Source organism: Ornithodoros turicata, chromosome 5 (assembly GCF_037126465.1).
Source record: "Ornithodoros turicata isolate Travis chromosome 5, ASM3712646v1, whole genome shotgun sequence".
NCBI lineage: Eukaryota > Metazoa > Arthropoda > Arachnida > Ixodida > Argasidae > Ornithodoros > Ornithodoros turicata.
In genome coordinates, this window is record NC_088205.1 from 20,077,282 (window position 1) to 20,096,893 (window position 19,612).

The 19,612-nt window shown below is 45.7% G+C and overlaps 1 protein-coding gene across 5 annotated transcripts in view; it reads right to left on the bottom strand.

Annotated features, from left to right (window-relative positions):
* The window catches only part of LOC135394174 (sodium- and chloride-dependent glycine transporter 2-like), a 97,513-nt gene that overhangs the window by 15,446 nt on the left and 62,455 nt on the right, over window positions 1-19,612 (bottom strand). For all 5 annotated transcript variants that reach the window (XM_064624758.1, XM_064624756.1, XM_064624755.1 and 2 more), the window contains exons 2-7: window positions 14,130-14,337; window positions 13,472-13,606; window positions 12,618-12,761; window positions 2,774-2,927; window positions 1,967-2,099; window positions 409-543 (exon numbers count right to left, since the gene is read on the bottom strand). In XM_064624758.1, the coding sequence (XP_064480828.1) occupies window positions 409-543; window positions 1,967-2,099; window positions 2,774-2,927; window positions 12,618-12,761; window positions 13,472-13,606; window positions 14,130-14,337 (909 nt within the window). The remainder of the gene's footprint in view (window positions 1-408; window positions 544-1,966; window positions 2,100-2,773; window positions 2,928-12,617; window positions 12,762-13,471; window positions 13,607-14,129; window positions 14,338-19,612) is intronic.

Here is a 19,612-nt window from a genome sequence, read left to right on the forward strand (position 1 = left end):
CGAACGTTGATACGCTACTCAGATGTTTACTGGATGACTAGTTATATGGAATGTTACGTTATCGTCACTCATACTCATTAAAGACGGCGGCCACAAGCACTTATCCCAAGGGAAAGAGCGGTATTGGCAGTCCACCCCTGTTGTGTCGTCGCTTGAAACGAGGCTAAGGAGCGCACGGAGACTAGTGGTCTGAGAGTAACGGGACAAGGTCTATAGTGAAAAGAAGGACCGCATTGGTTAGCAAGATGTTCCCAGCGCTCATCACTGTGGTGCTATTACGTGTGAGTCCTATATGATCAGGGAACATCACGAACTGACACGTGAGCGGCTTCATAAAGATACTTTCTCTAGTTTCGCATAGTTCCAAATTTGAGGCCATGACAAAATAAACGTGTACGTGAGCATTACCTGTGGTTTGAGCAGTAGCCTCCAGTTCGGGGTGACGTAAAACTTGATTCCCTCGGCAGCTCCTGGGAGGGTGACGCCACGGAAGAACAGGATCACAAGCACCACGTAAGGAAATAGAGCTGTAAAATACACCACCTACAAAAAGTACACGCAAGTGTTTGAAAAGGTATCACCGCTGTGGCGTATACTGTATACAACTGTGTAGGGTAAATACAATCGCAAACAGATAATTCGAACTCTAAAAATTCGGACCTCCCCATTTTTCGGACAAAACTGCTGGTACCCGTCAAGAGCCCACACAACCAATCGCGTCCAATAATGCGGACCGTTCCTGGCAGTGATTTATCCAGAGCCCCCCCCCCCCCCCTACACCCCCTAACACAAAAAAAAGAAAGAAAAAAATCTGAGGGAGACCCCCTAAAATTTTGTGAGACTGCGCAATATTTCATAAAAAAACATGTAAACACCCCCCCTTGCGGAGCCAACCCCCCCCCCCCCAAGGACGAAATTCTGGGTAAACCAATTATTCGTAGTGATCTCGCTTGAACCCCCCTACAAACCACATGGAAACCACATGTTAGCTACATTATAAATAAGGCTAATCGTACGCTCGGATACCTTAAACGTAACTTCTCTCGTGTCCCTAGTAACCTTAAACTAAACTTGTACAAGTCGCTGATTAGACCCCATCTTGAGTACGCATCAGCTGTATGGAGCCCTAGTAATCGTACCCTGATTAACGCATTATATAGCAAGTGCAGAACCGAGCCGCGCGATTCATTCTCTGCAACTACCCATCGAACATCCAGCGTGACACTAAATGAAGAATCATTTATCATTATAGTCATTACAGTCCCGACGCCACTTTTCTAGCATTTCTCTGTTTCATAAAATTTATTATCACAACACGTCGCTAAAAAAGGAACTTCTTTCTACTGCACATTATATATCCTTGCGAGTAGATCATTCTCACAACGTGTTTGTTTCCATAGCTGCAGCTAACACACTGGCAGATTCATTTATTCCGCGCACAGCACGTAGGTGGAACCACCTTCCTTCCTCTGTTTGCAACACCAGCTCCATCACACATTTCAACAATGCACTTAGTGAGTTGAGTTTGAGTTGCACTTAGTGAGTATTGTAATTGATTATACCTGCTTTGATACATGTGCTTTGTTCCATACCATATGCTTATTTGTCCACGAAACCTGTATTTGAATCAACTGCATTTCTTGTTTTGTCTTTCTGTATAATATATCTGTATGCCTATTTTCAGTGTAGTACCCACTCCCCTCTGTAATGAAGAACCCTGAGGGTAAATAAATACTGATGACATTATCAGAATAGCGCTCGCAACCAAGCGCAAACATGTATTCTGTGATCTCTGTGTAGATTTTCTTCCCTGTTAATTCTGAAGTTACTTCCCCCACGCCATACAGAGAACAACGCGGTTCTGCAACAAAATTGGTTGATTCTAGGCGAGATGAGTAGGCTTGGAGCTTGCTCGGGACTCTACAGCAACATTTGCAGGGAAGCGAAAAATCAAAGTAATGCTCACTTTTCCCGAGGACTGCACACCTTTACATAGGCATAGGAAGACAATGATCCAGGCTAGAAGCAGGCACAATGCTAGGGGCCATCGGATTTCCCCAGTCTCTCGTATACTTGGAGATTCCCCGAGGACAAAGTACCTGCAATATGCAGTAATTAGAAGCATGGCAAGGAGTAGATAATCGAGATTCAGAACGCTAAAGCAGATATTACGTGGGGCTGTAATAGAATTACTGTAATTTCATTTTGTGTCTATAGCCACAGACTATCTGCTGAAAAAAGAAAAAAAGTCCAATGCAAGGACATGGCTATACAAAGCATCTTATGTGACGTCATGTCCACTCGCGAAACTTCCATTCCACTAGAAAACGAGAGAGTGGAAGCAAGTTCTATCGAACCCCCCCCCCCCGCCCCTTCTATGGCTTCAGAGCAGGGTGTTCCACGTTAAATTATGGTACGTACCAAGGCTCCAAAAAGGTTACCTAGAGTCTAGAGCCTTGCTAAGACAAGAACTGAAAAATAAAAAAATAAAGAAACAGATTTCCTGAATTGTGATTAATACATCTGAGGGTGAAGATAGTCAGAGATGGATAGATTTAGATAAATATAGTATCATAACTGCGGGTTAAATAAGAAAGCTTATCAAAGAGCCATTTATAATTGGCGCTATACAACGTCTACAACACCCTATAACACGCTATACAACCTTAAACGCATCAGGATTGCACTACTTGTAAATACTTCGGCTTCTTTGATAGTAGGTGAAAGCCGATTGGCGAAGAAAAAAACCCTACCGAGAAATAATTCCAGTCACCTGAAGTATTCTGCAGAAGGAGTTCTCTTTGTCATGTTTTTGACGAGCTCTGGGAGGTTGAGCGCTTGTGCCATGGTTTGATTAAAACACGTCTGGTTGTAGTATGAGCCGTTCTGCTTGGTGCATGCGTCTGCATCCTCGTATTGGTAGCACGCTGAAATAGACAGAGTTTGAGCAGTGAGGCAAAAGCGGGCAATCATGCAAGACATTACTTCTATACCAAAGAGTAGAGTCACTGAATAGCTTCGGAGTACTGCAACTTATGTACAACTGCAAGTTCTACGCAAGGGGGCCTCGTGTGGGGATTAGAGCGCTGCACGGGCCTAATTTTCAGGCCCGAGCCCGGCCCTGGCCTGGCCTGGCTGCTACGGCCCGCACCCGGCCCGGGCCCGACGTCTTCTATAGATTTTCAGTCCGGGCCCGGCCCAGGCGCGACTCCGCCGGCCCGGGCCCAGCCTGTACCCGACTGTTTCCATGCTCAGGCCCGGTCTCAGCCCGCCTCTGCTCTATGTGCTCTCGAGGGCCGGAGGCGTATTTAGATTTACTAGAGAGCACAGCGCAGCGAGGAAAAGGACGCAGCTAATTGGTAGAGAGCGATGAGGTACACTCGAACGGAGCGGCTGTGTTTCTCTGCCTGCAAGCCGCTCTGTGCTTGGTGCTTGCTTGCTTGGGTGGTGACCGCCTTGATCAGCGTCTCACTCTGCTTCACGGAGAGAGCGGTGTCGTGTGCAGACATAGTACGCGGCTCCTCCTCTCTGGCTTTGGTGAAGCGAAGGACGCTCCTTCTGTTGCCCAAATCGCCCAACTCCTTTCGTCTTGTGTGCAAACATGTCAGCGCGCCCGACACACCAATCGTCCCCAAATGTGTGTGAGTGCACCTGTGAAATCCAGTCCCATTACACGAAATAAGCATGATCACATATAAAATGTGATAGCTCTCAGATGAGAATGCAATGATATCCCATACCCAATGTAAACAAAAGTGACATGAAAATTCAACTGTCCAGTCTCGTGTAATATGTTCGCGTACATGCACGACCATGGCCGGCGTTGTCAAGCCGGTACCCGGCCCGGGCCCTGTGGCTGAAACCCGAGCCCGGCCCAAGCCCGCATAAAAACGCAAAGCCCGGCCCGGCCCGCGTGTTGGGCTCGGGCTTTCGGGTAAGCCCGGGCCCGTGCAGTGCTCTCTTGGGGATACACTATTGGCTCCGTTAAGTTCGTCTGCTATGTTAATGACGGATCCCGTGTGTAGACGTTCGTTCTTTCTCTTTAATCGTTCACGCTTTTGAGCCTTCCTCGACGACAATGGGTCAATGCCCTATAAACGAAATTGCACCTGCTGTTACGGTCAGCGCTGCAACTCGCGATGTGAAGAGTTTGCCGGAGCATACGATCGTTTTGTCTGGGCTATAGAACCACTGAAGCTATTCAGTGACTCTAGCCTGGGCCGAAAGAAACTGCACTCTTAAAAATGATGGTGGTGGTGGTGGTGATGGTGAAAGGGCTCTTAAAAATGAACTTCATCGCATAGCACGCTGCTAGCCAATCATCATCCCCAATGACATCAGTCTCTCCCCTGATTTGTTGAAAACGGGAGGGGTACGCCTTTTTTATACCTCTTATGAAGTACGTAATTGGTACAAAAAGGCATACGCCTCCTGTTTTGAGCAGATCAGGCGCGACAGCGATGTCACTAGGGATGATAGTTGGCTAGTAGCGTGCTATGCGGTGAAGTTCATCTTTGAGAGTGTGCAGTTCCACTTGTGTGTCAACAAACTTGTTAGAGAAAATCTATAGAATGTCTGATGAGTGCGATGTGATGTGATGTGATAATGCAATTACATTTAATTAGACATCCAATAAAATTTTTTCTAAAGGCTAGCTAAACTGGGTTCAACTACACTGACAATCACTTGTATGTATGTATGATTAAAATCGTCTACATCAGTTTCTTGATGCAGATAACACTGAGACTTCATACATATCGTAGAGCACACAGGTCTAGATTTATCAGCCTGACCCGCCACCCACATCATCGCTTTTTCAACTATACATTTTAACGGCAAATTGCAGAGTTCGAGGTAACTCGTTACTGTAACTAAGTTCCTTTTATTGGTAACTTGTAACTTAACTCGGTACTTTCGCGCCGTGGTAACTTTCAGAGGAACTCGTTCCTTTTTCAGGTAACTTTGCCAAAGTTAAGTTAAGTTAAGTTCCAAGTTACTTTTAACTCGCTTTTCACTCACGCCCACATATTTTCTTACTTTCTCTCCGGTTCCTTCATGGCATGTTTTGCCACAAAACGTGATATTGAATCAATGACAGTATTTTATTCAGGAAGTAAGAACCGCTGCCATTGAAATGAAGCTGAACCATTGTGCGCCCACAGGGAGTAAGATGCAAAGTGTTCGAATAGATCTCTACCAGAGAAACGTGATCATGACATTGGTAGACGGACTGAAACCGAAACCCATCGGAAGGAGAGGGCTAGATTCCACGAACGGGCACTTGTTCGCTGCCTCCCATTGAAAGAAAAGCAGAACCGAGGGTCGCGCCCCTTTAAGGAACCATATCGTAATCCCCTCAAGACCGTGGCTTTCGGGCGCGACCTTGTTCAACATGGTACAATTATGGTATGAGGTTTTCGGTGAATATCTTTCGTGAAATTCGGGGGTAAACATCAGGCGGAGAACTATAACATCAAATTCACGTGGATCCGGGTATAAAATCGCGTTAACATATAGGTGGACAGTTCTTGATCTGTCGGAGGGGGGTTGCAAAAACCACGCGGCGTCTTATCCTCAGTCGGGGCCTCCATATACACAGGAGTGGCATCCAGTGTATTGTTCCGTCAGCGCCTCCTCTATTACTGAATGCCTCTCCATTGGGTCAGAGGTGCTGTACTGCGCATGCGTATTAGTTCACGTTCTCTAGTTTGACGGCGCCACTACCCTACACCCAGGTCTGATGTGCGCTGACGTCACCTGCCGCGCGTGTTCGTGCACTCCTCTCGTAACGAGAGATCCGCAGGCAGCTCGTGAAACGATACCCCTGGCTCCTTTTTCTTGGTCCCAGAAGTACAAAATGGCACAAGGCAGTACGGCATTTTTCGAAAAGTTCGAAACCGCGCTTATCGCAATCAGACGAGAGCGCATAGCAGACGACAAAGGGTACAGGGAAGTGGCGCTCTCCACGCGCCCTCCGCGGGAGAGGGAAGCGACTCGGCGCATCTGCCAATGAACAGGCACTCAGTAGTAGAGGAGACGCTGGCTCCGTAGACGAAAGCGTGCTGAGAACACGCAATGCATCCTGGACAGGTCCTGGTCACAGCAAACGTCAAAGCACGCGCCCGTGATTGGCGGCCAAACCGTTGGTAAACAATGCGGTTGTTGTTTCTGCGCGACGTTTTGGATATCTTTCGACCACGGTAATTATTTTTATCCGATAATCTCGCAGTAAAACGCACAGTTTTGCACATAAGGCCTCGCACTGTTATCGACTTCAAAAGATGTGATGACGACCGCGCGTTAAGACTCACTGAGCAGATAAGATGCACTAAACTAGAGAGAAATTGACTAGCATGTTGCGGAAGAAGCTCCGCGTAGTTTACGCTGGCAAAATGCGTTCATCTCTTTGCTATGTCGGTAAGCGGCAAAACGACATGTAAACGAAGTCGCAAGACCTCAAATGGAGTTTTCTATGACGTGCGACCAGGACAAGGTGGCAGTTTCGCAAAAAGCACCCGCTTGAGGGTGCTTTATGCAAAGATGGCGGATTTATGTCACCCCATTGTCCACATAATACATCATCAGGCCTGAAGGCTTCACGATGCTCCTATAGTTTTTTTTCATTGACGTCACCCCATCAGAGGGCACTAGTGACTCTAGAAAGGGCGAAATCGCCGCCATGATGTGCGTCCCTCTAAGTTTGGTTCTGGTTTTCGTTCGCTGCCGTATGCTATTTAAAGGACTATTAGGTTGAAAACATGAAAATGACTTGGATTAGAGTACAAATAATATTCACGCAGTACAACAACATAGAAAAACCAAATGTACGGTGAATGCGATACGGTGAAGGCCTGGACGGTCAAAACTTGGACCTATATTATGGTGGCAAATCTGCTGGCGACAGTGGCGCTCTCTTGCGGATGACGCCATGTGAATAAACCCTATAGAAAACTTGGTTTGCTTGCTTACCGCACTGGCTCTCGTTATACAGCCCAGCCAGAATGGTCGCTGGATGAATATGACAATAAGTGTAGAATCTGATGATACACCATGGAGCGCATATATATATATATATATATAAATCAATCTTAGCAATAACTGGAACATATGTGGCTGTTCATATACGAGCATATAACATGTGTGATGACGACGGTTATCGTCGTCTGCTATGACCATCCGCTGTTGCAGAACGTTCAGAACGTCCGAATTTGCATTCAGACTCAAATTTTAGTAGGTATACGATGTTCATTCGCAGCAGCATGAGTGGTGCACACAATGCTTGGAACCACTTAAAGGAGAAGTTGCAAGGTGTACATTATAACTACTCGTATTTCCCGTTGCGAATCGCGCTCTGCCTAACGACCTTCTGGGTCATGTAGAGAGCGCCCAATGCGTCGGACAAGCGAACTAAGTGTGGAACATCGGCACACCTTTTTCTTGGGACCTTTCAGGCCGCGCGATAGAAGACCGGGAGAAATCGGGTGAATCACTTTGAGGATGGTGACGATTCGGGGAGAAATCGGGAAAATCTCCGATCCAACGTGACATGAAATTTTCTCACAACAAATTCCAGCAAGCGCTATATAATGTCAGGGCCTTTTCATAGAACGAGCAGTTCATGCGGGTCAACGAACTTCGAAAACTTCGCCCAGGTTCGCAAAACGTTTGCAGATTGTATCTCATTACGGCCGAATGTCTCAATACGGCCAGTGATCCTTTAATCCCAAAGTGTCTCGTTACGGCCAAAGTCTCAATACGGCTGAAGAGGTCTCATCACGGCCAAAAGTCAAAATGTGCATTGTAACCTGTATATGAAAATATGGCTCACAATGATAAATGCTGCTGTACGGTGATGCATTGTCGGTATCTTAACATCTTAACTTCGAAGAAATTTGTTGTTCCAAAACGCGCAACCAACTACAAACGGCGCAAATCTACGAAGAGATACCGAGCTAGATCTATTACAGACACTTCGGCTGTTTTGATTCAGTCAAATTACTCGTGAGAATGCAACTATGTGTGGATAGCACACTGCTAAGCCAGACAGTTTACGAAAGCATAACTCACCAGAATTCTAGGTTGACTTGGCCTTGGTCAACGCTGCGAGACATACGTTGGGACCGTGACGTTTCATTCAACTCACGTTTAGCTGACCTTTCCCCCGTTTTTTTTCCCCTTTCGTCTAATAAATATATCCCCCCCCCCCATTCAACTCAATTTTCACCGGAACAACACGCGCTGCTCCAAAGACAGCGACGGAAAATAAAGGGCCGCTAAAGTCCGCTAATTTGCACGTTACAGCACCACAAATCGATACATAAACACAAGAAACGAGATACCCAACGTTGCTAGACACGATCCGAAGTGAGAGTAGCAAAACAACGAGATATCAAAACACGAAAGGAAGAGTATTGATCCCCCTCCTTCTATAGCATGCAAAACGTGATTAGCGCTGAGATGAACATATATGTCCATGACGCGAGCAATTCTCCTGATCAAAAGGAGGTCACGTGGGATTGCGTGACGTTTGCGAAATGGGCAGCAATGAGGATGGCGAAACGAAACTTGTGAATCGTGCATTGCACTTCATGGTAGCTGCCAGAAAATCGAAGCAATCTTATATATGAGACACTGGATTACAGGCATGTTGGCATCTTTTTCTTTCCTGCACATCATTTCACATTACACTGTACGTGGATACATGGGTATGGTGTCTCACGATGCTGAGGAAGTATTTGCATGGGGAAGTGTGCATGGTTCTAGACTTTAATTTTGATCGCGTAATCGGAATAAGAGCACTGCACGGGCCCGGGCGTACCCGAAAGCCCGTGCCCTGCCTGGCCCGCGGGCCGGGCCGGGCCGGGCTTTGCGTTTTTTATGCGGGCCTGGGCCGGGCTCGGGTTTCATCCACAGGGCCCGGGCCGGGTACGGGCTTGACAACGCCGACCATGGTCGGGCATGTACGCGAACATATTTGGCGAGACTGGACAGCTCGATTTTAATGTCACCTTTTTTTTTTTTTCATTGGGTATGGTGTATCATGGTATTCTCATCTGAGAACTATCTCTTTATTATATGTGATCATGCTTATTTCGTGTAATGGGTCTGGATTTAACACGTGCACACATTTGCGGACGTTTGGTGTGGCGGGCGCGCTGAGCAAGTCCGGCACGAGGGTTAGTTAGGTGTTCTGACATATTTCGTTCGCGTGAGTGTTCAAGAAGGGGGAATAACACCGGTGCATGCGCAATAGAGCGGAAATGAGTCTCTCTTGATCCACAAGGTACATACATATCGCCCACGCGCCACTGCGCGCTGCTTTCCCTAGCAAGCAAGCACGAAGCACACAGCGGCTTGCCGGCAGAGAAACACATCCTGTAAAACACAGAGCGTACATCCTCACTCTCCACCAATTAGCTGGGTCCTTTTCCTTCTTTCAATACGCGGATTTGAAGGGAGACCAGAGCAGAGACCAGAGCATAGCGCACGTCAAAAGAACCCCAGGTGGTCCAAATTATCCGCATTCCGACCCTGCGGCATGTGCAACATGTCACCACACTGTGCAGACAAACCTTACATGTAACATCACAGTACCACAGTACCATTTGTGCTCTTTAGTAAATCTAAATACGCCTCCGAGCCTTGAGAACACACAGAGCAGAGGCGGGCTTGGACCGGGCCTGAGCCTGGAAAGAGTCGGGTACGGGCTGGGCCCGGGCCGGCGGAGTCGGGCTCGGGCCGTGCCCGGGCTGGAAATCTATAGAAGACGTCGGGCCTGGGCTGGGCACGGGCCTGAAAATTTGGCCCGTGCAGTGCTCTAATCGGAATATCGGCATCTCTCGCGTTGTAGCCTGCATGTGACCAACCAAGCGCTGTTCCCCTACTAGCGCTTCCTACAAACGACAAAACCAAACATGTCGGAAGGTATATTTTTGATTACTCATATATAACGAGAAAATGTATCGTTTTCAGGTTGCTGCCACTGCCCCATGTGCCCGCAATTGTCCTGCGTGTATGTCCTGCGTCGCCCACGGCGGAAGTGCTTTGCGCACACGTGTTTCAACATGAAGCCTGCAGGTAACACCTGCTGCTTACCCTTCTGATACATCATCATTCTGAATTTACATATTGTAGCTTAGAGTAATTCCGAATGCCCAGAGTGACACACGCTTATAACATTGTGACATCAGTGCAGTGGCATAAGCACTAATGTAGTGACCCCCAAAAATGAACGAGGGGGACTCCTCCACCCCATGTAAAGCCTCATAAAACACCTCCTGAAATATTTTTCTAGCTATGCAACTGCATCATTATGACGTAAATGTCATTGTTGTCCATAATTTATTGAATATGTCTTGAATATATGAAAAAAAAAAGGTCTTGTTGACAACATATGTCTTATGGTCATCATCAAACATTGATTTGCACACACAAAATAGTGTGTGTTGTGCGTTTGATAGTGATAGTGTTTGTGTCATTGTGTGCATGAACCATCTGTGACACAAGCCGTGGGCGCTACAGTGTTGCCACACGTAAAAAAAATATATATATATCTGTAGATCCGAGTCCGAAAAATCGGTAGATCGAGCTAAAAATCTGTAGCCTCTCAAAAATAAGTTTCATGAACGTTTTGGCTTCAAATCTGGAATGTCTACCTGCGTCTCTAAATTAGTCGAAGAGCAAAGGCTTATTTCGTTCTACTGCTGAAGACCACAGCCGGAGGGGGGGCGGGGATATACGTTTATTTCGGAAAGGTCAGCCTGACCGAAGGTCGGCTTGCTATTCCTAAATCAAAATATATCACAAAGGTGAAGTAAAAACAAATATAAGTTGATGAGGGTGGCGTGATGTGTAGATGACATGAAAGGTCCACTCATAATTTGTTCATGAGGTTTGTCGTGTGGAGAAAGTCGAGGAAAGCTCGAGTGACGCGCCACTGACGGGAGTGTCGGACAGGGCCATGTAATAAAGGAAGGTCTATGTGTGTGTGTCCCAGAGCAGTCAGGCGTCCTTTGAGGGTGTCGCGTGCAGTGTCGTAACGTCTGTAGTGCCGGAATTTATTGCTGCAGGGCACTGGTATTACGCGTTGGAACTTTCGGTTTCGGTTTGCGATGTCGCATACTTAAGTCCGCTACAATCTCACACACACACAAAAAAAAAAGAAGAAAAGAAAGAGAAAAGAGTCACCGCATGTAGATTTTAATACTTTGACATGTGTATCCACATCAGCTGTGGCGCTCCAATGCAAGGATAAGGCGGGGGCGCCGCGTATCGCGTGTAGTATAGGAACATTTCTCTCGCTCGCTCCACCATCACAGTGGTGAGCGACGATCGCAAGGGACCACAAAAACAATAAAGCTCGATATGTTATTTCCACAAATATAATGAAGGCGTACATGGGTGACGCGAATTAAAACCAGTCATGTCAAGTCTGTGAGGCAAACTGATAACGCGCACACAAACACTCAAGAAAACTGATTTAGCGTTGAGGATCGCCAATGGTTCAGTCCCTGTAGACATCCTTCTCCTCCGGCGAACCACACCAGTTTCGTGATCGACGGATCATACTATAGTCAACGGCGAAGGCGAAGCAGCTTGACCCAACAACATGCGTTTTGTGTTCAGGAGGCCAGTTATGGTAGGAGCATCTTTGGAGCAAAAAATCATGAGATTTTCAGAAATGTCTGTAGATCTGTAGGTTTTCCAAAAAGTAGGTAGATCTCATGATAAATCTGTAGGTGTGGCAACACTGGGCACACCGCCTCGGACACACTTTGGGAAGCATAAAACACATGGATTGCTAATATGATGGACGCTTCTTTTTCTCTTTTTGGCCGTGATGAAACATCTTCGGCCGAAATGAGACTACCTTCCACCGTAATGAGATCTTGGCCGTATTGAGACACTTGGGGATTAAAGGACTTTCGTCTACAATGAGACTTTCGTCCGCAATGAGACTTCGGCCGTAATGAGATGTACCCGTTTGCAGACCGTTGTAATCAAGAGCTAAAAAAATACAACATTCATTATTTGAGATTGTGAGTTTGAAATTGAATGCTGTGAATACGTACGGGTGTCAGCTAGATTTTTTTGTTAGTAATGTGCTAGAAAGCTACGAAACGTATAGTATTCACATGTCACCATTTTTCTCTTTATCATATCACCAACACTATCACCATATGTCACAAGTTCACATGCTATGAATTTCCTTACACGCTAGTTTTTGCACGCCGGTTATACGACCAGCAGGACATCACTCTAAGACAGTGTGCAACTACTGAATGAATAATTACGTAACATTCATTCATTAACTCTTTAGGGCGTTCTAGCAAAAGGGAGACTGCAGAATGGGAGGCATCATATCATCATACCATAATGTTCGTTTCTGGGAACGACAGAGACTCGTGTGCACATTACACTTGATCCCCAGCGAACTATTTCAAATTTTTCGAATACAATGTCCAACTTTTTCGGATTTCTACTTGGGCACGTTTGTGACATCACTAGTGTCCTATGACAGATATTATCACGTACTAATAAAGTCACTTGACAACCATTGCCAACAAGACGCCATGCCGCCATGAGCACAATGGTTTTAAGGGGGAAGTATCTCTCACCTGCAGTGCACCACTCGGGGTCACAGGTTTCCCAGGGAACACTCTTCGAAAAGGAAGCAAACATGTAGAATATCGTCCACGCAATGATGAGATTATAATAGAGCATCACGATGCCGGAGACCAAGACCATGCCGTACCCGAGACCTGACAAACCGATTCACAAAATGTATCACTTGGGATGGACATATAGGCGCATTGTAAAACCACACTTGAGAACAAGGTTGTCACCACTCAGCTGTGTCACTCCCGTTGCGATGAACAAGACGCGTGCCCCGTAAACTTTTGTTTCTACCACTTTTTACCACTGTACACTTAAACGGTACCTCTTAAGCCTAATCAATGGGGATTTTCTTACTCAATGCCTATGCTACAGACAGAAATACGACGGATGCCATCAAGGCAGTAGAATCGAGACAATAGAAACGACAAGGAAACCCACGGCAAAAATGGGACAGTGTTTTTCTTCAGGATGCTTTACGGCAGGTTTTTTGCTTTTTTTTCTATACCAGGGACGTATAAGGAGGATTTTCATCTTCTGGGAGAAACCCTACACACCAGTGGCAGCGAGCTACTACCACGCAAATTCATAAAAAATATATTGATAGCAGAAAATTATGGGAGTTGTAAGATGTTTGGCGCGTAGCGCTCCGAGCGTATCGTCGGTATTTCGTCAGTCTTCAGATTTTAGCGTTTTTAATCATGAACTTAGAGGGCAGCAGTTGCTGGGAAATCCCCTGCTCATATCAAAACATTTGTCTAATGAACCAGGAACATTTTCAGCAAGCTTACAGATATTTGAGAAACACTGTAGCTGTAACAGATGACCTTGAAATCAAGTGACCTTCAAAGTTTACCTTGAAAAAGAGGGCAGAAGCGCTCAAAAATTGCGATGGGACCAAGGCTCGAGTATTGACCAAAGGAAAGCTCCATGAACATGAGGGGGAGTCCTGCCATGATCATCATGATGATGAAGGGTATCAAGAAGGCGCCTGAAATAGAAATCATAATGCGGCTTATCCTTGGACCTCTCTTTGGTTGCACCTTCCAGTGTGCACAACCAAGTCCTCATCAGTTCATTTTAATTGTACCGTGATTTCTGCACACGTTTGCATTCATACACATTTACTATTTGCAGTTGTGTGGAAATAACCTCACTCGGACCTCAAGGACCGCCCCCTTATACGATAATAATCATTTGTGGGTTTACGCCGGGAGGGGGGCAGATGTGATCACAAGAGACTGCCCGCGGATTAATTAGTAATTAGTACAATGTTATATAATTTATTATATAATTATTATTAATTTATAATTTATTTATGATATATAATTTATATATCATACAAAACAGACTTTTCGACGTAACCTTAGTCTTCATGGTAACTTGTCACAATTTATGGCGCGTGTACCTTTGACACTTAGTCTTTTTATTACATACGCAAACCGAGAAGTACAAGATTGAAATATGAGAGATGTTACGCGTAAGTTAAGAAGCTCGGGTGTGACGTGACTGACCTCCTCCGTTGCTGTAGACGAGGTATGGAAACCTCCACACGTTTCCCAGTCCGACGGAATAACCGAGCAACGAGAGAATGAAATCGAAGCGTCCGGTCCAGGTGCCACGCTCCGCATACTCCCCGTCCGAGCCCCGCTCCTCATCTTGACCTTGTGGCGACAACGGCACTTGAGAACTCACGCGAGGGAACTCCTGTTCAAGGTCATTCTGGAAAGACAAGAAGAAGTTCTCTATACCATCGAGAGTGGCGCCTTTCCTTCTTTGCGACCCCATAAAAAGGCCCCCAATTTATCAAATGTGCATCCATGTCAACTTCATGATGAAGATAGAGTGAGCTATGCAGTTAACTTGCATTCCAAGTTTGCAAGCCAAAGGACCGCTAAATACCCGCACGCTGCGGGGCGTAGCTTTTCGGGTCAATCGCTTTAACCACTAAAAAGCCAACTATTCGGCAATTTATGTGGCTCCCGCTGTGATGATTGTTAACAAGGAACTATGTCCAAAAGTGGTCTTAGTAAACGGAAAGGCTGCAAACGGGCTATATTTCTACGTCACGTTATCATTTTGGTTTCGCTTGTGCCATACGAATCAGTAAAAATTAGCTTTAATTGATTGATTGATTGATGCTATTTCTTCTCTGGGTGCCTGCCAACGGCTCGTTCTGAGCAGCGCACGAAACAGAGAAATAAAACGGGAATCAACTAAACATGCACTGAGAGGTAAATTTATAGCGAGAGTAGACAGATTAGAATATAAAAAGCGGAGAGACAGATTAAAGTAACAAAGATTTTTCCCCCAGAAGAAGAGCAGTCTTTGTTTGCAAATGTCGACTTGCGACTCTTCCCTCAACATTTCCCTGTGCGCGCGTTCGCTGAATTTTTCACCTGTCTACTGAAACGATCGAGCAGGTGCGTTGAAATATCCATAGCCGAATTTCACTATGCAAATGAGCCGAAGCCGCGCGCATCAGGGAGGACAGTGCTCGGTAGTGCTCTGAAACGATACGAAACCCTGAAACCAAACCAACCCCTGACCAACCGTAACCCAAACCAACCAAACCCTGAAACCAACCATACCCAGAAACCAACCACACCCAAAAACCAACCACACCCAAAAACCAACCATACCCTGGAAACCAACCCTACCCTGGAAACCAACCATACTCTGAAACGAAACAAGATAATCCGCCGACAGACAAGGTCACGTGCTCCTCAGGCGCGCGGTTTTGGTTTCGGTTCATTTGCTTAGCCTGGAAATTTGGGAATGTAGCCCACGTGCTCGCTTCAGGATATTTAAAAGCTATGACTTTGGACGAGGATTGCCTGTTGTCTCACTTTTGCCCAAAAGCCTCCAATGAATGAAAGCCTCCAAGCCTCCAATGAAGCAGCAATGCTGATTTATTTATTTATTTACCCTCAGGGCCGTGAGGCAATACAGAGGAGAGTGGGTTAATAATTTGTAAAAAAGATGTTAATACCAGCAGCATACAAAATATTTTCAAATTAGGTCCACAGGAACAAAGTTACACTTATTGCACAAATTGCACAGATATGTATATGTAAACAAATGGAGAAAAAAGTGACAGCAGAAATGTACAACACGTAGAATGAAAAATGGCTATACATCGAAATAATCGCATAGACACTTCTTAAATTGTTTGACGTGGGTAATGGAGGTGATGGTACCGGGAAGGCGGTTCCACTCCAATGATGTACGAGGAAGAAATGAATCGTGAAATGATCTCGTTGAGCATGAAGGAATGCTGACTTTCTGTGGGTGATCAGTACGAGCTGAGATGTATGAAGGCTGTTGGATTAACGATTTTGTGAGGTGTATATTATGATAATAAATCTTGTGAAACAAACAGAGACGAGTTATTTTTCGACGAGCGCAAAGTAGAGGGAGATTGAGGTTATGTTTCATAGCAGTGACACTGCCGGTGCGGTTGTAGTTACCAGATATGAATCGAGCTGCCCTGTTTTGTACTGCTTCTCTGGAGTTTGAAATGGTGGTATGATCAGTATCCCACACGGAGGCCGCATATTCCAATTTAGGAAGGACTAATGTCTGGTACAAAGTAACGGGATTACGGGAACGCAATACACAACGAGTACACACCGTAGAGAGCGGATCTGAACAGCCCACTATCAGTTTAAATAAAGAACTTTTAACAACAAAACGAGCGGATTCGAGCCACAGAAGGGGTCCGCAGACAGGCTGGTACATTATGATGAAAAAACCATGGTCGATCCATTGATGGATCCGGCGCAAATGAGTTGGCATTAAAACTTGAAAACCCCTTTGGAATTCCCCTTGACAACGCTACACATCCCTTCAACGACCCTTCGCAAACGTTACACAACCCTTCAGACGACCCTACACAACGCTACCGCAAGACAGCATTCACAACCATACGAGCCTTTCGGGCTTCCTCCGACTCAGCTTGGCGGCGCCGTCCCGGAGCCTCTGCCTTCTTTCGCCGGTGCTCCTACGCACAGCTTTCATAACCCATGGCGCAACCACGCTGACACGTCGGAACCTGTGACCACCACAACTGCACTAGCTGGTGCGCAGCGTCAGTGTCGCCGTTCTCCACGCGCCCTCTCCTTCCCTCTCCACTTACCGCGTATGCACGCCGCGTCGTGGCTACAGGCAGGCCACGCCGCGATTATTGCGTACCGAGGACTCCAATGCGAACGCGTTAGTAATCCTAGATACCGATTTTCAGTTTAGCTAGCTTGATTTCAGTTGACTTTACTGCCGCAATGATAACAGAGGTTTTAGCTAGAGTTGCCATCATGTACAGACACTTTGTCCGTCACTACTCCATACCTCCTACCACACATCTTTTTTTTACCACATTCGTACTGTTACAGAACTTGTTAATATCATGTGCTATTCGGCTTCGTTACGCAGTGCACGGTTTAGCGTTGTTTGACACATTGTGGTCACAGCAGCTTACGAGCAAATAAATAATTTACGTAATCACTACTCCGGACCTGTTTTCTCACGTATCGACATTTATGACCGAGGCCTGTGCCTAAACGGAGGCCAACGTCAAAACTAAAAGCGAACGAACGAGAACTGCAGCGAAAAGTCAATCTTCCTGCACAGAACACGTGGGACATAAGAATGTATGCAAGTAGGGAAATGTCACCGCAGCAAAAAAAAAAAAAAAAGAGAGAAGAAGAAAAGAAAAAAAAGCCACGAAGGTCGTTACGGGAGAAACGTGATGGTTGCAAGAATGGTCCCCATCATAGCGCGTTAGGGCATTTCTTATCGGAACACGTCGCAAGAACGAATGATTGCCGTACGTATGGGACCGGTGGTTCATACAGAAATGGAGGTTTGTGGAACATTGCAAGCTTTTTTGTAGGTGAACATTTTCTAGAGTGATCTAAGCGGTGATTTTGGTTTCGGTTGGTCGACTCAATACCCGAGCGGGCATGTTTGCCGCCGCCAGTGTCGCTATCGGGTATGGATATCTCATTCTTGGTCGTAGCTTTTGCCAGATTTCACACTCTTACGTACCACATTCATCTCCTGTATAAAAAGCTGCGTTCATATTTTTCTGAATCGAGATAAAGACGACTGCGCGCGCTCGAATTAAAACTGGACTTTCATTTTTTTTTTTTTTTTTTATGCAACGAATTCTGAGATCTGCAGCATTGCAGTTGACAGTTGTAGGTCAAAATCACCCCCAGCATTTGGAGCACCACAATCGCGCCAATTACTACAGTCAACAACTACATATGATTTAACGGAGCATAACAAAACTGCAGCACAACCAATCGCCTGCAACTGAGATCCTGCAAAAGAACAACTGCCGCACGTCACCTGCAACGCGCGCACACACACCTTTCAAAAATCCTCAGAAAGAGTACAGTGGCTTCTAGCCACTGTAGAAAGAGCGTATCAGAGAACGAGGGAATGACGTAGTCTATTCCGTTGGCATGTGACTCATGACGTATACAAGCGCAGCTGTCAAAGAAGAAAGGGTTTTTCGACTTCACGCGAGGGTGGTGCTTCCACAGACTGTGAAAATCGATTGCGCAGTGACTACATATACGCCGCACAGCGAAAATAGTATTTGGCATGGTGATTCCTGATGGACAGCTCCACAGACGGTCATAGACCTCTTGGAGGCACTCTGGCTTTGTGTGCCGCTAGCAGGGCCACCTTTTAGCCACTTATGGCAGTGCTCTTATCTTGTTTTAAGTGTGTATTTTTATTCGTTCCAGAATTTGTTATAAAAAAAAACAATGCAAGCAGCATAGATAGTTTTTGCACGCCGGTTATACGACCAGCAGGACATCACTCTAAGACAGTGTGCAACTACTGAATGAATAATTACGTAACATTCATTCATTAACTCTTTGGGGCGTTCTAGCAAAAGAGATACTGCAGAATGGGAGGCAATCCCCGTTGAAAGCCATTCTATTTTTTTTAAATTCTGAAACGAACACCTGCATTGAAATTATCGCTGAACATAAGGAAGCTATGAACTACGTCACATTGTGACGTAGCAGTGACGTGGCATGCTCATGAGCTCCTCCCACTGATGGTCACTTTTCGTGCTAGCGGCATTGAAAGATTGACCAATAGCAGAAATTGCGCTATTTTTCGATGCGACAGCCATAGTTTTCATAAAAGAAAATGTGAGAACGACAATGACGAAGCGTCTTCGGGATAAAAGAAGGGTACGGACGCGACCGGATTTCAAAACACCTCTCAAGGCTTCGTTTTTGAGCAAATTCTAGATGATCTAGGCAGCTGCGCCGAAAAAGTGACCACCACCATGCTGGCCAAACGGGTTCGTTTGACATCATGTGAAAACACCCTATACAGATGGGCCGAAACCGCGCCCATCAGGAACGCAGGAAGGACAGCGCTCATCACATCAGAGGGTCACGGGCTTTGGAACGATGACGATGATTGGAGTACGGGCTGATCTGCTGACCCTGTTTTGGTTTATTTGCATAGCAAAAGTCGCCGATGCTTTCAACGCGTGTCTGCTACTTTCAGGATTTAAAAAAAAACATAATGTCTTTCAACGACGATTATATCTCATTCTGCTGTCTCACCTTTGCCCGAAATCCCCTATTTAAAGAATTAACAAATTAACATGACGAAAAGGTAATTAGTAATCTAATAGGTCATCTAGGTAATCTAGGTAATCTAGGTAATCTAGGTAATCTAGGTAATCTAATAATTGCATACTCTCCTCGAGATAGTGTCGGCCTACCCGTATAGCTCACCTGCAAAAAACGGCTTTTATGCTGTATTCATTGCTTTTTCAACAAAAGATCTTTCACGAATAGAAAAAAAAAACATTCTGAATAACATTTGTAACATTTGTTTTATAACAACTGTTTCTTTTTTAAATCAGGACAGATTTTTTTATCAAAAGGCTACTAGAGCAACGAGAACTTTTCGACAGTGGGTTATACGGCCAGGCGGACACACTGTAGGACAGCGTATA